Source organism: Petaurus breviceps, unplaced genomic scaffold (assembly GCF_028583685.1).
Source record: "Petaurus breviceps papuanus isolate PSGF00001 unplaced genomic scaffold, PetGlider_PUasm1.0 216, whole genome shotgun sequence".
Taxonomy (NCBI): Eukaryota; Metazoa; Chordata; class Mammalia; order Diprotodontia; family Petauridae; genus Petaurus; species Petaurus breviceps.
This window is the reverse complement of record NW_027185867.1, coordinates 978414-998467: the sequence shown is the minus strand read 5'-3', so window position 1 is coordinate 998467 and position 20054 is coordinate 978414. Positions and strand designations below refer to the sequence as shown.

Genomic DNA, 20054 nt, shown 5'->3' with positions numbered 1-20054 from the left:
CAGCTGGTCACTGAAGTCCATTACAACTCTGCTTCTGTGACAATGATTCTTCAATCCCATCCCATTAGTTCTTTCGGTAGCTTGGGATACAGGTTTGTCTCAATCTAGCTATTTATCTTTTTCAGAGGCAGAAAAGTGTCTGTTGGTTTGTTTGTTTGTTGGTTTGCTTTTTACTATCTTTTTATCCCCTTAAAGAGAGGATTTGATGGTAGTGTATTCAAGGCACAAGAAAGCAAAGGTGTAAAATTGAAAGGGCCTTCAAAGACCATCTTCATCAATGCTTCTAACCTCTATTTTACAGATGAGAAAACTGAAGCCCATAGTGTGTAAGTGACCTGCCCAGGATCACACAAGTAGCAAATGTTAAGAGACAGGACATATAGCTTATCTGAATGCATGGAGGCAAAAGCCTGCAATATAAGTCTGTGGGAAAAACTAGTAATCTAAAATCCAAAATTTATGAAGGGGAGCAGTGTGAAAGATTAGGAAGGTAACCTATTAGTCCCACCATGGACAGTCTTAAAAGTTAGGCTTAGAGATTTTATTCTTTATTTTTATTATTTATTATTATACGTACGGAGCCACCAAAGGTTTTTGAGCAGATTAGTGGCATCAGATATGTAAATTAAAAATATTACTTAAGCAGCTTCCTAAAGGCATGATTTGAAAAGAGAGTCTATGGGAAGGGACATCTATTATGTAATACTACAGAAGAAGTGATGAAGACTTGAGTTAGAGTAGCAATAGTGGGAATAGAAAAGAAGGGACAGAAATAAGTGCAAATGTTTAGATATGTAGGATTCAGAAGGACGGGTCAAAGATTAGACTGAACTTCCAGGCTGAGTTATCTGAGAGGATTATGTTGCCATTAAAATAAATTTTAAAGCTACAAGGAGAGTCAGGCTTAATTTGTAAGGAAGAAAACAACTTTAATTTAGGAAATATTAAATTTGAGTTGCTCATAGGGCATCTAGGTAGCAATAGCTAAGAGACAGAGCTGTGGGACTGGAACTTTGGGGAAAGATTTAAGCTTAGGAGTCATCAACAGAGAGGTGATGACTGAATTTTAGGTCAGATGAGGTCACCAAGGGAGATAAACCTAAGTCAGAGACTTAGGGGATGTCCATATTTAGGAAATGGAAAGATGATGATGAGCAGCCTAAGGATATCAAAAAAGATTAGACAGGTAGAAAAAAGTGTCAGAATATTATTTTTAAATTTATAAAATACACAGGATTACAAAGAAAACCAATTCTATTAAAATAGAGGTGTCAAAATGTATTTTTTGAAAAATTTAGTGTCTCAGTTAAGAACCTCTGAGGATGGTACCTGGTTCAACAAAGTATGTACCTGGGTACTTAGCATTTTTTTTTTAAAGCAATTGGGGTTAAGTAACTTCCTCAAGGTTACATGGCCAGGTGTTTCTGGGTGGGTGCTAAGTGTCTGAGCCCAGATTTGACCCCAGGTGATCCCGACTCTGGGGCCGGTGCTCTTATTCACTATGCTACCTAGCCGTCCCTACTTAGCAGTTATATCAGGATGAAGACATGTACCCTACTGTTTGCTTCCAATAGATCTTTAATATTCAACAAAATAATTCAAAATTTAATTCTAAGCAGGCATGGCTATTTCTATTGCAAATTCAATACTGGAAACCAATAGAGTTCTCTGTTAAATTAAGTTTTTAAAAGTTACTTACATGTATCACTAACTCCTAAACTTTTCATCTCTAGACTTGAGGAGTCCAGAGGTGAAGACATTTGTTCATGATTCTTGATAAATACGGGTTTCACATGTGTCTTTTCTTTGTCATAAGAAGGCAGCAATTTCTTTGGGGTGGCTATTTCTTCTTGTGGGAGTACATGAACAGTTTCTGGAACATTATCTGCAAAATTAACTAAGATATTTTATCTTTCCCTTAAAGAAAATGAAGCAATTGAATATGGCCCAGCACCAACTTGTTCCACTTAACATTAGCCCAATTTTGACATTTTGAACCCCCCATAAAACAGCAGGCATTAAGATGTATAAGAAAGACAGTGAGAGACAAAAAGTGCAGTCCATGTTTTAATGTCATGGAGGCTGAAGTTTGGGAGATGAAAATTATGATGCCACAAGGACATTTAATTTCCTGATACATACAGAAATGCAAACTGATGGGGTTTTTGAGGGCTATATCTGTTTCAACCTCCCATCAAAGCAAGGCTACCTACTCTTGCTTTCAAGGACTAGAGATGGTGACATCTATATAGGAACTCTAAAATGGAATCATGGACCTAGCAACTTAGAATTCATTGTTCTTTGCCAACCAAAAGATTAGAAGAAAGCTAAAAACAAAACACTTTTTTTTACTATGAAAAAAAGCAAGAGAAAGAAGAAATATTCCCACTTCTGCCATATCAAATCTTAAAAATCTATACCTGGCAGCAACAGACGTGCTGGTGCTAGAAAATCATTTCTGACTAAAAGATCTACAAGGTCTCCAACTGTACAATTTGTGGTTCCCCAATCAAAGAGTAGTTCACTAGTGGGACTTTTTCCAGTTTGAAGTAATCCTTCAAATCTCCTGAAAGAAAGTGAGATAGAAAAAGTAAAATTAATTTCTAAATAAAACTGAGGACTTTTAGAAGCAATATAAATATACTATGAACAGAAATTGGGAAATTTCATCCTCCTTAGATTTTAAAACAAATGCTAAACTCTCATTTAGTTTCAGCATAGTCTTGCATGATATCTTTACATATAACTTACATTGAGACTTATGAAGCAGGGCAAATTCAATCTTTAGTGATATATCATGAAAAACATATTCAGCATTCTATGTACCTTTCTTCTGATCTTCATTACTATCATTTGCTTTACTTACATTAAAAATGGAAGCATCAAAGATAAAAAATTTTCTATTACTACTTAAAAGAGATTATTTTCCTGAGGATGGTGATTTTTTAAAAATCTGAACCATTACAAGTGTTGACTAGCAATTTATGTATATACTACCTTCAATTCTGGTTTATAAATTTTAATTCAAGATTCATTCTTATTAAGAATTTCATCCTTTTGTTTATAAATTTTATTTTCTGAATGTAGTAATAAGAGTGTCAGTACAATCTCCTGTTCAGGCTTCAAGTTCTTTAGTCTGTTGGTTCTTCATCTCTCCCTCTGCTTTCACCTACATAATCCTACTGTTCGTCTATACCATGACCTATAATTCCTTGACCCCTCAATTCTCTCCCAGGTCTCTCCCCTGCATTAGCCATTCTTCTATTCACCCCATCATGACTACTTGGTGAACCAATTCAACTCTACACTGTCCTCCTCTCTTGAATCCCTATCCCCTTTCTTATATCTCCAATCACACCCAGCCAAGCCTTGGATCACTCCCATGAAAATCATGCGACTGATCTGACTGGGTCCACTATAAATTAATGTTATATAACCTCATCTGGGCCCTCACTGCTGCTATGCAATGCTGCTATACCTCCCTGACCAATTCACTATCCCATTCTCCACAGCACCTCCTCCAAACTTTTTCATTTCTCCTCAAAACTTCCATGACTTACTCTCCCCCATTCTCACAGATGAGAACCTTTTCTCATATTTTATAGAAAAAAAAATCGAGGCTTTCTCTGTGAACTCCATCTTCTCTTTCTTATCTCCTATCACTCAGATGCCTTCTCCCACTATCTCCTCCTTCACCCATCTCACATCTCTTCCAGATTGCCTCCACTGTCATCCCCACCCTTTCACTTGTTTTCAGTCTCTCCACCTCTACTGATTCATTTCCTATTGCCTACAAACATGCCCATGTTTCTCCTATCCTAGGAAAGCCCTCACTTGATCCTTCCATCCCCACAATCATCCTATATCTCTTTTTCCTGTGTAGCTAAACTCTTTGAGAAGTCCATCTACAATATGTACTTCCACTTTCTCTCCTCTCACCCTCTTCTTAACCCCTTACAATCTGGTTTTCCGCTTTATCATTCCACCAAAACTGCTTTCCCCAAAACTATTAATGATCTCTTAGTTGCCAAGTCAAATGGCCTTTTCTCAGCCTTCATTCACCTTGACCCCTCTGCAGCTTCTGACACTGAGAATCATTCTCTCCTCCTTGATAATCTCTTCTCTCTACATTTTCAGGATACCACTCTCTCCTGTTTTTCTTCCTATCTGCCCACTCCTTTATCTCCTTTGTTGGATCCTCCTTCAGATCACATCTTTAACCCATCAGTGTCCCTCAGGGTTCTATCTTGTGCCATCTTTCTTTTCCCTCTTATGACACTTTATGATGATCTCATCATCTCCCAAGGTTTTAATTACCATCTCTAGACTGATGATTCTCAAATCAACCTATTCTGCCCCAATCTCTCCACTGGCCTCTAAATTCATATCTCAAAATACTTTTCAGACATCTCAAACTGGGTATCCAATAAACATCTTAAACTCAGTATGTCCCAAATAGAGCTCATTATTTTTCCCCTAAATATCCCTCCTCCTCCTCCTACCTGCCCTATTACTTGGAGAGGGTAACACCACCCTCCCAAGTCTCCCAGACTCAAACCTAAAAGTCACACTGGATTCCTCACTGTCTCTCACTCTCTCATTCAATCTGTTGCCAAGGCCTACCAATTGCATCTTTGTAACATCTCTCACATATGCCCCTTTCCTCTGACACTGCCACCACTCTGGTGGAAGCCCTTATCACCTCATGTCTGGATTACTGCAATAGCCTGCTGATGGGTCTGCCTGCCAGGTATCTCAATCCACTCCAATCCATCCTTCCTTTTCCTAAAATGCAAATCACTCATGTCTCCCCTACACTCAGCAAACTCCAGTGGCTTTGTATGGCTTCCAGGAGCAAATACAAAATGCTCTACGTGGCATTCAAAGTCCTTCATAACCAAGCCCCCTCCCCCTCCTGCCTTTCCAGTCCTTTTATACCTTACTCCTCACCATGCACCCTCCCATCCAGGGACACTGGCCTTCTGGCTGTTCCATGAACAAGGATCTCTATCACCAATCATTTTCTCTGTCTGTCCTCCATGCCTGGAACACTCTCCCTCCTCCTCTCTGACTTCTGACGTCCCAGTCTTCCTTTAAAATGAAATTAAAATTCCAGCTTCTACAGGAAGCTTTCTCTCACCCCTCTTAATCCCAGTGCTTCCCCTGCTGATTATTTTCCATTTATTCTGTACATAGCTTGCTTTGTATATATTTGTTTGGATGTTGTCTCCTTCATTAGACTGTAAGCTCCTGGAGGGCAGGGGCTATTTTTTGCCTCTTTTTGTATCCCAAGCATTTAGAACAATGCTTGGCACATAGGAGGTGCTGACTGGTTGAAAACCACAGAGAAGTTTCCCTTTCTCTCTGCTGATCATGATGTACCTTTTGTGACTACATAGACAGATAAAAATAAAAGCCACATGTACAGATCACAGCAATACCGGGACTGGAAAGTCAACGAAGAACAATTTACTTAGATTGGAAACTATATTTGTTTTATAGAGATAAAACCCCACAGGCAACAACTTAAGGGATTCTGGGATACAGCAGAAAGAACAATGACTCTGGTGTATAGGTATGACAATGCGCAAGTCACTTAACCTCAGAGAGATCTTTATTATCCTTAACAGAAGTATGTGTACAATGAGAATGATAATACCTAATTATCCTTAATACCTACTTACACCAGAATGCTTGGGAAGATCAAACCAATCTAATATCTGTAAAGTACTTTGCAAACTTTCCAGGATAATACAAACAGCAATTAATATCACCACTATTAAACTAAAACATTTTGATATATCCTTAGTTGATCAAACAGTGACTCAGTGGCAGGGATAAGTACCTTAACTTCTAACCAAAGATTCTATATATAATATCACAATATAAAATAGTATTTCAAGTTTAAATGTTAGATACCTAAGCAAAAATGTCAAAATTCTTCCAAAACTTCCTCCTTTATGGTCTATTACCTGAAATGCAGGACTTATAGTATTTGGGTATTTATGGATGTTTAGAACTACATAGTCAGGAAAGCCCCTTAATAGAATGTAGGTTGCTGGAAGGCATTTTGTTGTTATTGTTCAGTCATGTACGACTCTTTATGATCCCGCTTGGGAGTTTCTTGGCAAAACTAGTGCAAAACTACTGGAGTGGCTTACTGTTTCCTTCTCCAGTACTTTTTACAGATGAGGAAACTGAGGCAAACTGGGTTAAGTGACTTGCCCAGGGTCACATAGTTAGTACTGAAATCACATTTGAACTCAGGTCTTCAGGACTTAAGGGCCAGTGCTCCATACACTGTGCCACCTAGTTGCCTCTCCTTGAAGGCAAAGATGTTCTCTAGTACTCAGCACAGTGTCTGGCATATAGCAGACACCCAATAAATTCTTGTTGAATGAATGTACTAGTGTATATCTTTTGATATAAAAATTAGGGTATTATCATTTTCCAAAGGAAAAGGACTTTAATTGCCTTACCTTATATGAAATTGGTTATATCTACTATCTCCAGAAGGCTTTTTTATATCAACTGCTAACTTCTTCCATCCTTCCTGAGGATCAATAAAATCTGCCAGCTGCCTAATCAAGCCAACATTTAGGCACCTTACATATGTTGATGAAGTTATTGTTTTGTTCATCTTCTCTTCATAAGATAAGGAAGTTTCTCATCAAATGTTTATATTTATTGATATAGTTTATATTTAAAAGTTCATAGATCCACTCTCTCCCAGTTCACATAAAATACTGGCACAACCTAAAATCCTGTATAAAAACAAGAAACATGAAAATCTGCATTAACAGTATTTCTTTATTAAAATTTAAAAGGCTTGGAGGAAAATAATGAAACTAAACTCTATATGAAAATAATGACCCTGAAAAACAGGACAAAATGCTTACCTCTCTCTTCTTTAAAGATATAGGGGACTACTGCATATGCTATAAGACAAAGTTAATGTGCTTGTTAGCTTTGTTGAACTGCTTTTTTCCTCTTAAAAAATGTTTTGTTACAAGGATGGTTTGCTGAGAAGGGAGAGAACAAAAGGAAAGGGACTTAGTAAGTAATAAAGATCATATAAAACAAAGGATCCCAATAAAATTTTAAAATATAAGTAATAATATTCACATAGAGCTTTCAAGCTTATTTTAAAGGAAATCAAAATACTACCTATTTCTGATAAGACTTCAAGAAAAAAATAAAATAATATTATATCTGAATAATTAACGTTTGCCCCAGTCTCCCAAGATTTACTATGCCTGAGTGGACAATTTTATTATGGTCTTAATTCTTCAGAGCAAAATGAGAAAAAAAAATATATAGTTTTTCAAGAAATCTAACATATATCAAAGCTGTAATCCTTTTAGAACTTCCTGTAAATACATTTGGGAATCAGATTAAGTAAGGCAAAAATGCTAGACCTTTTTATCTTTCCATTTTGCCCAAGGCATCACTCTCACTTAATCCTCATCTACCATTAAAAACACATTGCTTTTGATAGGGAGGTAGGTCACTTTCACATAGAATTTAAATTTTAAAAAAAGCAATTCTTGACTTAGAGAGAATTGATTCATATACTATCCATACTTATAGAATCGTCAATTATACTGACATGTACCAAGACCAACTAAATTACGAATGTAACAATTTATTTCACAATATTTGGTTTGATTGCTATAACCCTTCCCACTGGACATTTGCTTTTTATAATTTTTTAACAAGTACTGGTTCTCCTTTCTGAATGTCAACAAATTGCCATTATTTGCTAAAAATTGAAAGCATGCATCCCCACATTTGTAATTACCTCCCTTTACAACATGCTTTAGAATCTGGAGACTTGCTCAAAAAAATTAAATCAGAATTCAGTCCATGAACAAACTTTGGTACCTTTTTTTTGTTTTGTCATGAGTCAAGATCAATGGTAGCTATGCAGATGTTGACAAAAAAAGTATCAGAATATATATAAATGTACAGATCCTCTACTAATTTCCCAAAATAGACTCAAGTACTGGGAGTTATCAAATTTCCTAATCTCCTATCAGTGAGAACTGGACCCCGGGACTATTTCATGACCAAGGCCATAGGAGTCAAAATTCCTAGCTCTATGAGACCAGGGACAATCACTTCCTTCTCTCCCTTTTTCATCCTGTCAACTAATCTGAGAGTGGAGATAACATATTTTCTTCTACCTATCTCTACTTTTCCCCTGGGAATCAAAGAAAATTGGTGAAATATAACTCTTCATATGTTATAGATGAGGCCTTTTCTTTCTAATGCTGCTGCAAGCCCTCATTCCAAGCTGATCTGACAACCAGGTCACTCTGAGAGGTAAGGGAAGCTCACCTAAAGACAGATAACCTGAGAGTCCCTCTTTCAGGAGCCAAGATGGCAGAGTAAGAAGTCACTCTCACTCTTCCCTATTGACCTCTGAAAGCCCAGAAAATATCTCCACAGGAAAAATCATGGAACATCATGATTTTTCATGTCAGCAGAAAGATGGCATACAGCAGTCTTGTAGCTGAGGAAGCTTGGGGAATTAACAAGAAATGCCCCTCTCACTCTGGGAGAAGGGGAGCAGAACAGGACAAGAGGTGTCCCAGCAAGCTAGCAGCAAGCCCCACCTCAGCAAACCAGATGCAGCTCCCAAGCCCCAGGGTGGTGGAGCAGGCAAGTGCCAACACCAGGAACCCTCCACCCCCCAAGTGCCTCAGTACAAGCAGGGGAACCAGCAGATACCAGTTTGGAAAACTACCATGTGTGCCAACATTCTCCAGCATCCAAATCTCGTGGTGCTTCAGCACAAATCCAGGAAGCACAACTCCAAGAGGCACAGCTTCAGGCTGGCAGGCAGACATCCTCCAGCAGCCAACATCTGAGTGCAAGTCCCTGGCACACAGGCATCCCCAGGGGTCAGACTCCCAACCCCACCCCAGGAGCTGCAGTGCTGCTGACCCCAGGTAAGCTGCCAGACCTCTAAAGCCTCCAGCTGCCAGCACCTGTAGTTCTATGATACAAAGTCAGTGACCAGGTCCCAGACTCCCAGCACAAGAAGTGCCCCCTGCATTCCAGCCAGGAAGTAGGCAAACACCATGAGCAAAAAGTAGAAACGGACAATGACAATAGATCCTTATTATGGGGAGCAGGAAGATAAAGGCACAAATTCAAAAGAGGACAACACTGTTAATATACCCACATCTGAAACCTCAAAGGGGAACATGAACAGGTCTCCAGCCCAAAAAGTCTTCTTGGAAGAGCTCAAGAAGGATTTTAAAAGTCCAATAAGAGAGGCAGAAAAATTGGGAAAATAAATGAAAGATATGCAAGAGAGTTTGGAAAAGGAAGGACAAAAATTGACTGTAGAAAACAAGTAGTTAAAAAGTAGAATTGGCCAAATGGAAAAGGAGGCACAAAAACTCCCTGAAGGGAAGAGCTCCTTAAAAAGTAAAACTGATCAAATGGAAAAAGAGACACAAAAGCTAATTGAAGAAAGCAATTCTTTAAAAATCAGAATTGAACAAGTGGAACTAATGATTCTATGAGACATCAAAAACCAGTCAAACAGAAACAAAAGAATGGAAAAATAGAAGAAAACATAAAATAACTCATTGGTAAAACAAGTGACCTGGAAAATAGATCCAGGAGAGACAATTTAAAAATTATTGATCCACCTTAAAGTCATGATGATAAAAAGAGCATCAAATCAAGATATTGTCCTGACGTCCTAGAACCAGAAGGTAAAATAGTCATTGAAAGAATCCACCTATCATCTCCTGAAAGAGATCTCAAATTGAAAATGCCAAGGAATATAAAAGCCAAAATCCAAAATTACCAGGTCAAAGAGAAAATACTGCAAAGAGACAAAAAAGAATTTAAATATCATGGAACCACAGTCAGTATTATACAGGACCTTGCAGCTTCTACATTACAAATCAGAGGGCTTGGAATATGATATTCCATAAGGCAAAAGAGCTTAGATTACAACCAAGGGTCAACTGCCTAGCAAATTATATTGAAATTCAGTTGAAAGTGAAGTTGTAAATGTAAATGTAAAAAGGGGACTCTGAACAAACTTTGGAGCTGCAGAACTCACAAAATGACACAGAGAAGCTAACCTCCCACTGAGGACAGCCCAGCAGGCCAGCAGGAATAGGCCAGCACAGCGCTCTGGAATTTTTAGCCCCAGGGCGGTTCTGACCAGCTGCAGGCTGGAGGGACTCCAGATCAGCAGCAGCTGTGGCCATTTCCAAATTTATCAACACATAGATGTGAAGGACAAAGTGAGAGGTCAGTGCAGTCTGGACTTTGGGACCCAGTAAGACTCTGAGCTTGGCTCAATGCAGATTGCAGCTTGGTATACATTTTGCCTGGAACTGACATTCTGAAGTTGGGGAAAATGGTTCCCTCATTACAGCTTTGTCCCTATTCTTGGTGGCAAGTTTCAATAATCAAAAGTTTTGAAAATACAACAACAAATCTATTAAATACTTGATTCTGGAACATCTTAAGTTACTATAAGATAAAGCTATTAGGCTTAGGATTTAGCATCAGTATTCCTGGATAAGTCAGGATCCTTTACTTCTTTGTAATAACGTGAGGGCAAGTAGGTCAAGGATTTGTGGAAATATTATTCTGTTATTTAGTCAGTATCATACTTGTCTCAGCTTTCTCATAATTAGCTAATGTTAAAAGGAGAATAGTTTCTGGACTACTTAGTAAATATTTTTATTGTTATAATTGTTAGTATAATGTGAATCCCTTAGTGAAATCCCATCCTTCTGGTGGAGGAATTAATAATGTATTAATGCAAAAATATAAGAAACTAGTTTTAATGTATGATCATGACAATTGACCAAGACTCCAGTTTTAATTTTACAAGAATGATAAGGGTTCAAGATGGGTAATTTAAATTGGTTCTAAGGTTCCTTTTGTAGGAAAGTGAATGAAAGAAGGCAGAAGAGAAAGAGCCTGGAATGTGATGCTGAGGATGGATGAATGGAAAACAACCAGAGGACTTCTGTCAGATGGTGTAACCCCTGCCAGACAACAGTGTGAAAAGAGACTTTTGGACTTTGGAAGAGACAATTGTTTGTTATTGTTTTCTTTTGAATGCCTGTATCTGCACTCATGAAGGGGACTGCCCCCTTGTATGTTGTCAATGCAATGATATACATTCTTATTACTTCCTTGTATTTTGTAACTAAGCTCAGTATTGTTTCCCCATATCACTAAGATGATAAGATTAGACGCAATACCTCTGGAAGGGGTCATGTTGATGGTGTTACAAAATAAAAGATAGGAACCTGTACCCACAATTACTCAAGATGAAATGGGACCAACCAGAGACTTAGAAAACCAATGTGTGGCCATGCTCAACATGTTTGAAGAAAGAGTGTGAAAGAATGTTAAATTGTTTTAGTGAGAAACCACAGTAGGCTAAAAGAAAGAGGGGATTGTACGGGAAATGTAAAAGTGTGGTTTCTCAGAGACTGTCTGCTAAAGTAAGTAAGTCCTTAGATCTTAGGCCTACGTTTTCTTTTTTTTAATTAGAAATTATGTGACTTTGAAACTTTATAAATCTTTCTGTATAGTTGCTCTAGTCAGTCCTTCTCACCCAGCTTACCATGAAAGAGTTAATTTTCTATAGAACTGCAAGAATTGCTGAACAAGACTACTGATAAGGGAGAACAGGCAGTAACCTTGGAAAAGAAGCGCAGTCCCTGGTATTCTGAGGTTGTAAATACACTGACGTAATGGACCTAATGTATTATGTAACAAGATTAGAGCCTCATTAGTAATAATTATGTTAATATTCATAACCCTTGCAATGTATTATGTAACAAGATTAGAGCCTCATTAGTAATAATTATGTTAATATTCACGACCCTTGCTTATTTAACCCAGCTTTAGCTTATGTATGGCGGCCTCCTCTCTCTTGGTGCTGTCCCAGAGACTGGACCACCCGCTTCTCGAGAGATTCTAATAAATCTTTCTACCTTCACTTTAAGAGGTCTCCGAGTAGTCAATTTGGGTTAGGGTCTCCGTATCCCACACAAACTCAAAATCAAAAAAGTATTATATAGAGCTAGAAAAAATAACAATAAAATTGATCTGGAAGAACAAAAGGTCAAGAATATCAAAGGAATCACTGGAAAAAAATGTGAAGGAAGGTGGAACAGAAGTTCCAGATCTTATAAAGCAGATCTTATAAAGCAGAAATTATCAAAACAGTCTGGTACTGGCTAAGAAAGAGTGGTAGATTGATGGTACAGATTAGGTATACAATACAGTGTGGTAAATGACCATATTAATCTAGTGTTTGATAAACCCAAAGATCCAAGCTTTTAGGGCAAAAACTCATTATTTGACAAAAACTGGAAAACAGCATGACAGAAACTAGGTATAGACTAACATCTCATACCATATATCAAGATAAGGTCAAAATGGAGATATGATTTACATATAAAGGAGGATACCATAAGCAAATTAGGAAAGCATGGAATAGTTTACCTATCAGATCTATGGATAAGGGAAGAATTTAGGACCAAAGGAGATACTAAGCATTTCAAAACGTAAAATAGATAATCTTGCTTACATAAAATTTAAAAGTTTTTGCACTAACAAACCCAATGCAACCAAAATTAGAAAGCAGAAAACGGAAAAAAAAAGTACAGTGAGTATCTCTGATAAAGACCTCATTTTTCAAATATATAGAGAACTGAGTGAAATAAGATGAGTCATTCTCCAATTGATAAATGGTCAAAGGATATGAACAGGTAGTTTTCATACAAAGAAATGAAAGCTATCTATATAGTCATATAAAAAATGCTCTAAATCACTGTTGATTAAAGAAATGTAAATTACAACAACTCTGAGAAATCACCTCACACCTATCAGATTGGCTAATATGACAAAAAAAAAAATAAGTGCTGGAGGGGATGTGGGAAAACTGGGGCACTTAATGCATTGTTGGTGGAGCTGTGAACTGCCAGTTATTTTGGAAAGCAAGTTGGTACTATGCCCAAAGGGCTACAAAACTGTGCATACCCGGGGTGGCTAGGTGTCAGTGACTAGAGAATCAGCCCTGGAGTCAGGAGAACTTGAGTTCAAATCCAGCCTTAAACACTTAACACAAAAACTAGCCGTGTGACCTTGGGCAAGTCACTTAACCCCAATTGCCCTACCTTTCCCCTTATAAAAAGGAGAAAAAAACTGTGCATACCCTTTGATCCAACAATGCTACTGCTAGGTATATTATCCCAAAGAGATTTAAAGGGGGAGGGGGGGGAGAGAACGAACCTATTTGTACAAAAATATAGCAGCTCTTTTTTGCCTTGCTTAAGAATTGGAAATTGAAGGGGCAGCTAGGTGGCAAAGTGTCTAAGAACACCAGCCCCAGAGTTGGGAGGACCCGAGTTTGGTTCTGGCCTCAGACACTTAACACCCACCCAAAAAATAACTAGCCGTGTAACCTTGGGCAAGTTACTTAACCCCAATTGCCCTCCAAAAGGCAAAAAAAAAGAATAGGAAATTGAGGGGATACCCATCAACTGTGGAATGGCTGAACAAGTTGTGGTATATGATTGTAATGGAATACTATTGTGCTAAAAGAAATGATTACCAGGGGCGGCCAGGTAGCACAGCGAGTAAGAGCACCAGCTCCAGTGTTGGGAAGACCTGGAGATCGAATCCGGGGCTCAGAAACCACCCACCCAGAAACACCTGGCCGTGTAACCTTGAGCAAGTTACTTAACCCCGATTGCTTAAAAAAAAAAAAAAAATGATTAGCAGGATGATATCAGAAAAACCTAGAAAGACTTACATGAACTAATACAAAGTGAAGTGCGCAAAACCAGGAAGAACACTGTACACAGTAAAGTAACAATATTTTACAACCCAGAATTGTATTAGCTATTGTCCACAAAAGAATGATCTAGATGGTGGGGGACCTGCAGTCTGGAGGCCATATGTGGTCTTCTAGGTCCTTGGGTGTCCTTTTGACTGGGTTCAAGTTTTACAAGAACAAATACATTTATTAAGGGGATTTGTTCTGTGAAGTTTGGATTCAGTCAAGTTCCCCACCCCTGGTCTAGAAGATAGCCAAAGTCACTTGCATCCAAATCTCAGTTACTTTAGGAAACTGGGAACTTGGTGCTAATTCTGGCTAAAGCATCAGCGCAGGAAGTGACCAGGAAATAAAAAGGCTCCTTCCTAGTTTGCCGTTTGTTTCGTGGGCCTAATTCCCTAGTACAGTCAACGTCGAGTTCCCGGGACAGGGAACTCTTCATTTGACCAGGAACACCTGTTGCGCAGGTTCGACTAAGCGAGGCTAGGCTCCAGGCGCAGGAACTGGGTGGGGACGGATAAACGTCCAAGTCGGCCCCAAAGCCCTTCTAACATCTGATGGGGAAACCTGAGGAGAGTAATTATATTACAAGAACAGGGTAGGTGCGTTATTCTGCGGGGCTGACAGGTAACGTTCCTAGCGGAGAAAAAGAAGCAGCGGCGGCCCCAGCAGCAGCCCAGCAGCCCCGGCAGCAGCAGCCCAGCGGCTCCAGGCGCAGCAGCAAGGGCACCGTTACCTGAGCTGTCTGCGGAGCGGCCAGCAGGAGCCAAAAGGAGGGCCGAACACCAGGAGAGCAGAGCCGCCACCTGGCCTAAGAAGTCCTCATTTCCCTTCCGCGTTGGCTCCAGGAAAGCTGAAAATTTCCCATCGCATAGGTTGGCCCCGCCCACAGCAATTGACAAAGATTTCCCAAACTTGACGTAAAACTTCCTTTGTGGCCACCTAGGCATGCGCGAAGAGCAGACCCGGAAGGCCAGGGCTTCCCCTCGGGTCTGTCCAGGGCCAGGACTGCTTGCGGTGTAAGCTGCCCGGCACTGTCTCGCGTGGGTGTGGGGAGAAGGGCGGGGCAGAGGAGAAAGCTTCAGGTGCCGCTTTGATCCGCGTTTCAGAGCTCGGTTCTAAGAATACTCTGGAGTTCAGAGAATGGGTGCAAGCCCAAGGAGGAGGAAGTAGGGCACTAACCAGCTTGAGGGGTCAGAGAGAAGGGTTTAGAAGCCAGGGGGATTAGAAGTTAGACCCTGACTGCGAAGTGCAGGGGTCGTGCCCGAGGACAGTCTTTAGCTAATACTGCTGTTTCAGATTGATGCTGTTCGGTAGGCCAGTAGTGGTTCCGGATAGAGTTTAGATCACGGTGTGTGTGTAGGATAAACTATGTAGAGCTGTTAGGTAAGATCTTTAGTGCCAATGTTATTCCTCCTTTTACACACTAGGAAACTGAGGCTCAGAGGTGTTCAAGTAAATTGCCTGTGGTTATGTAACTGTGGAAGCCAGGACTCAAACTCTCATCTTCTGAACCAAGCCCAGAGTTGTGTGGGGTGGTGGTTGTTGTTGTTTGGAGGGGGGAGGGCAGGGCAATTGGGGTTGTGACGTGCCCAAGGTCCCACAGCTAGTAAGTGTGTCAAGTGTCTGAGGCTTGATTTGAACTCAGGTCCTCCTGACTCCAGGACAGGTGATCTTTTCACTGTGCCCGTTGTCGGTTTTTTTTATCTTAAACACTGCGGTTGGCCACTTGACCCTACCATGGCAACCTCCAGCTTTCACCGACTATTCTACGTTCCTTTTCTTTTTTTGCTAACCCCATGTGTCTTCATTGCCTAGTGAAGATCCTTTTATCTCCTGTTTAATATTGTACCAATATATTTTTCATGGTTCTTGAGCTCCAGTGATACTCTCTTTGAACTCTACTTCAGATTTTGTTTTATTACTTTTACAATTAAGTCATTTCTTTTCTCTACCACTCATCTGTCAAACAATAAAGTAAATAAAAACAAAACCCTCACCAAAAATGTGGATAATCAAATGAAACAAATTCTCAAACTGGCCATGTACAAAAAATATATGTCTCTTTCTACATTTTAAATTTATCACCTCGCTGACAAGAGGTGGTTAGCATAAAAAAAAAAAAAAAAGACCAGCTTTGGTCTTCTGGAATTGTGATTTGCTTTGGACTCTTTCAGCATTCTGTTTGTACATTGGTATTGTACTTACCACATTTAAGAGTAATTCTCTTCACTACTAGACTTTAAGTTTCTCAAGGACAGAGACCACATCTTGTGTAATGTTGTGTTTTTTATAGGACCTTGCACAGATGTTAAATATTTGGAGAATGAATGCTCAAAGTTGTATACATTCATTCATTCATAGGCTGTTTGTAGAAAGAACTGCACTCTTTATTAGCTAATGTTAAAAGTCACTACTACAAAAATGATTCAAACCATAAATGTAAATATTTTGTATGATTATTAACTTGTTATAATTTCCCCCTTTTAGCAGATACTTATCTGATAAAATGCATGGAGAAAGATAATTTTGCAAGAAAATTGCTACAGCTGTTGTCATATGACTATGAGGACTCCAAACTTTCATCTGAATGATAATTTCCTCAATAGTAGAGCCTTGAAGACTTGATAAGAATATTTAAAGTAGTAATGGAGCTGGAGCACTTTTTCTTTTATATTCAGAAAACAAAATACTTTGCTCAGTTTCTCAAGGGCACTATACTGCTACTACAAAACACCTCAGTAAGCCAGGGAAATTATTCCCAAAAAATTTCCTTTTGAAATTAAAGGAGGATATTTATTTGAGGGAGGAAAATATACAGGTAAATATATAAGGAACTGGGTGTATTATTTTTAGGGATGCAATGTTCTAACCAATATCAGAACAAGCTTAAGGATTTTTTTTAATCTTTTTGATTAGCTTCATTAAGTAAATAAGTCAGTGTAAAAATAAGCATTTGGTTATAATGGAATTGTAGCCTATTTTTTTCTGTTGCAGCAAATCCTCTGGCATCTTTCCAGAGAAGGGTCAGGTACATATTAATAAAAGGAAAATTCTTTATTTTGGCTTTTGCTCTGATTAATGAGACAAAACAGGAAAAAGGGACTTAAAAGAAGTTTATTTTAAAAATACATCAAGGTAGCAACATGTTGATGGACTGATCACTGGAGATCAGCAAGGGATTCAAGATGGAGTAAGCTTTTATTGATAACTTTTGTAATGAATGAAAAACAATTCAGATAGGTCCACATAAGCAAAAGGGAATGGGCTGCTGCATCACCAATTGCCTGTAAGTCACAGCTAATGGGGAGTGATCTAGTACTTCAGGGATAGCAGGTAATACCTAACACTGATTGAGCCTCCCTTAACACTGATTGACAAGCAGGACTGGGAACAATGGAGTCACTATTCTTCCTTCTCTTGTGCCCTAGGCTTCTAGGGGTACCACTGAGGAGCTTGGATGTCCCTTCTCAAATGCTTAAAGCCCTGTTGCAAGGTATTTCCCCCCTCCCCAGTTAGCTGCTAATGCATTCCAATTTTATTTAAATAGGTAATATTGATTACCTTTTACAAAAGGATAGTTGCTTCAAAGATTTATCAAGAACAAAAGAAAAATATTTCCCCTACAAGGTGGGGAGTGGGGGTACACTAGCCGCATTCCACTTTGGTCCCTGGGGAAAGTAGACTCAGATTTGTAGAGATTCTGTCTGCTACATTCTACATTCTATGTTTTACTGTTCCCATCAAGTTCACATCCCAATGTGGCATCCCTGCTGGATGAATCTTTCTCAGTCACTATTTGCCTGGGCCCATAAGGTCACTTCTGACCCTCCCCTTACATGCCTTACAGCTAGACTTCCTGGCTGTAAATTCTAGTACATCTTCTCCACCAGATCTTCCAGGGATCTGATGCTGATGGCGACTTGCTCTCCAGATGTTCTCCCAAAGTTTAAAAGGTCATAATTTCAATCTTTAGCAACATGAATGAACAAGACCCTTACAATATTTTCCTTCTCTCTCTCTCTCTCTCTCTCTCTCTCTCTCTCTCTCTTTCTTTCTCTGTGTCCCCCTCCCTTCCTCCCTCCCCCAAATGCTGTCATCCAGAAGTGTCAACAATGTTTAAAAGAAAAACAACTTGGAGGAATGGTGAAATGGCATAACTGTTTTGGAAAACAATTTGGAATTGTGCAAATAAAGTGACTAAAATGTCTGTACCCTTTGAAGCAGAATCTCTGTTATTAGGCTTATACCCCAAGGCAGCCATTGATAAGAAAAAAGTTCTCATACACTTCAAAATATTTATAACAGCACTTTTTGAGTCAGCTAAGAATTGAAAACAAAGCAGATGGCCATCAACTGGGAAATGGCTAAACAAATTGTCGTACATGAAAGTAATGTAATGCTACTGTACTATGAGAAATTAGGTGTGTGTTGAATACAGAGAATCATGGAAAGATCTATATGAACTGATGCAGTGTGAAGTAAGCAGAACCAAGAAAACTATACACAGTAAAGACAACAATGTAAATGGAAAGAATAACACCAAAAAAAAAAACCAAAAGTAAATGTAACAAAATTATAAACATCAAGTAAGACTCAAATGAAGAGATCTGAGAAGACACCCCTAACCTACCGCTTGGTGGAGGTAGGAGGTCTATGGGTATTACACATTGCATGTGTTTTGGGATTTTTTCAATGTATTAATCAGTTGGACTGACTATTTTTTTCTCTAAAAAATTACTATTTGTCATGAGATAGCTCTTGGGGGGGGCAGGGAGTTGAATACATAGGTATACTATGTCGATGTAAGTAACAAAATATCAATAAAAGCATTTGGAAAAACAACTTTGAAAGACTTTATAATTCTGATAAAGGATATGACCATTTCTTCATGTAACCAAGGGAGATTATGACAGTAAATCAAGGGAAACCCAGTTAAGGAATTAGGATGTTAATGTGTTTGGAGGAGTATCAGTCTCTATGTTAAAGTCCCCTAATATGAGGGCAGGCTTTGAGCTACCTGTATTCATTCCTCAGTGATTAGCATCAGTGATGCCAATGGTTGATCAGTGGAACAAATTAGGTACACAATATGCAGAAGTAAATACACAATAACCTAGTGTTCAGTGAACATAAAAATCCCAACTATTGGGACAAGAACTCATTTGACAAAAACTACTGAGAAAAAAGAAAAGTAGTCTGACAAAAATTGAGCATAGACCATACACCATATACCAAGATAAACTCAAAATGGGTACACAATTTGGATGTAAAGGGTGATATCATAAGCAAATTAGGGAAACATGGAAGAAATTACCTGTCAGATCTATGGATGGGGAAGAGTTCATAAGTCAATAAGAGATAGGTAAAATGGATAATTCTGATTATGTGAAATTTAAAAGTTTTTGCACAACAAAAGCAATGCAGCTAAAATTAGAAGGAAAGTAGAAAACTGGGAGGGGGTAATCTATAGGAAATTTTTCTAATAAAGGTCTTATCACTCAAATACATAGGGAACTGAGTGAAATTTATTTTTTTTAAGTCATTCCCAAATTTATTAATGCTCAAGGGATGGATATAGCAGGCAGTTTTCAGAAGAAGAAATCAAATCTATCAATAGTCTTATGGGGGAAAAAATGCTTTGAATCACAGATTAGAGAAATGCAAATGAAAATCACTGAGGTACAATCTTACATTCATTAGATTGCCTAAAATGACAGAAAAGGAAAATGACAAATGCTGGAGTAAATGTAAGAAAATATGGGGGCGGCCAGGTAGCACAGTGAGTAAGAGCACCAGCTGCAGTGTCGGGATGACCTGGATCAAATCTGGGCTCAGATACTTAGCACCACACCCAAAAATAATAACTGGCCGTGTATCCTTGAGCAAGTTACTTAACCCCAATTGCTTAAAAAAAAAAGAAAATATGTACATTAATGTGCTACTTGGTAAAACTGTGCACTAGTACAACCATTCTGGAGAGCAGTTTGGAATTATACAGGCAGTTAGGTGGTATAGTAGATAGAGTGCCAGGCCTGGAAACAGGAAGACTCATCTTCCTGAGTTCAAATCTGACCTCAGACACTAGCTGTGTGACCCTGGACTAGTCACTTAATCCTGTTTACCTCAGTTTCCTCATCTGTAAAATGACCCGAAGTAGAAAAATGGCAAATATTTCCAGTATCTTTGCCAAGAAAACTGCAAATGGAGTCAC

At 38.8% G+C, this 20054-nt stretch overlaps 1 protein-coding gene and 1 long non-coding RNA gene across 3 annotated transcripts in view; one reads left to right on the top strand and one right to left on the bottom strand.

The window, feature by feature from the left end:
• IRAK4 (interleukin 1 receptor associated kinase 4) overlaps positions 1–14734 on the bottom strand; it is a 53681-nt gene extending 38947 nt beyond the window's left edge. The window contains exons 1-5 of one of the 2 annotated variants that reach the window (XM_069094235.1): positions 14577–14734; positions 6900–7022; positions 6480–6764; positions 2421–2566; positions 1700–1885 (exon numbers count right to left, since the gene is read on the bottom strand). In XM_069094235.1, coding sequence (XP_068950336.1) covers positions 1700–1885; positions 2421–2566; positions 6480–6640 — 493 coding nt within the window. In that variant the 5' untranslated portion in view covers positions 6641–6764; positions 6900–7022; positions 14577–14734. The remainder of the gene's footprint in view (positions 1–1699; positions 1886–2420; positions 2567–6479; positions 6765–6899; positions 7023–14576) is intronic. The other variant, XM_069094236.1, reaches the window with a different exon arrangement.
• Positions 14735–14773: 39 nt separating this feature from the next.
• LOC138165862 (uncharacterized) lies at positions 14774–18777 on the top strand. The gene is made up of 3 exons (XR_011169474.1): positions 14774–14859; positions 17272–17336; positions 17945–18777. It is a non-coding gene; the product is annotated as an uncharacterized lncRNA (long non-coding RNA).
• Positions 18778–20054: the final 1277 nt, after the last annotated feature.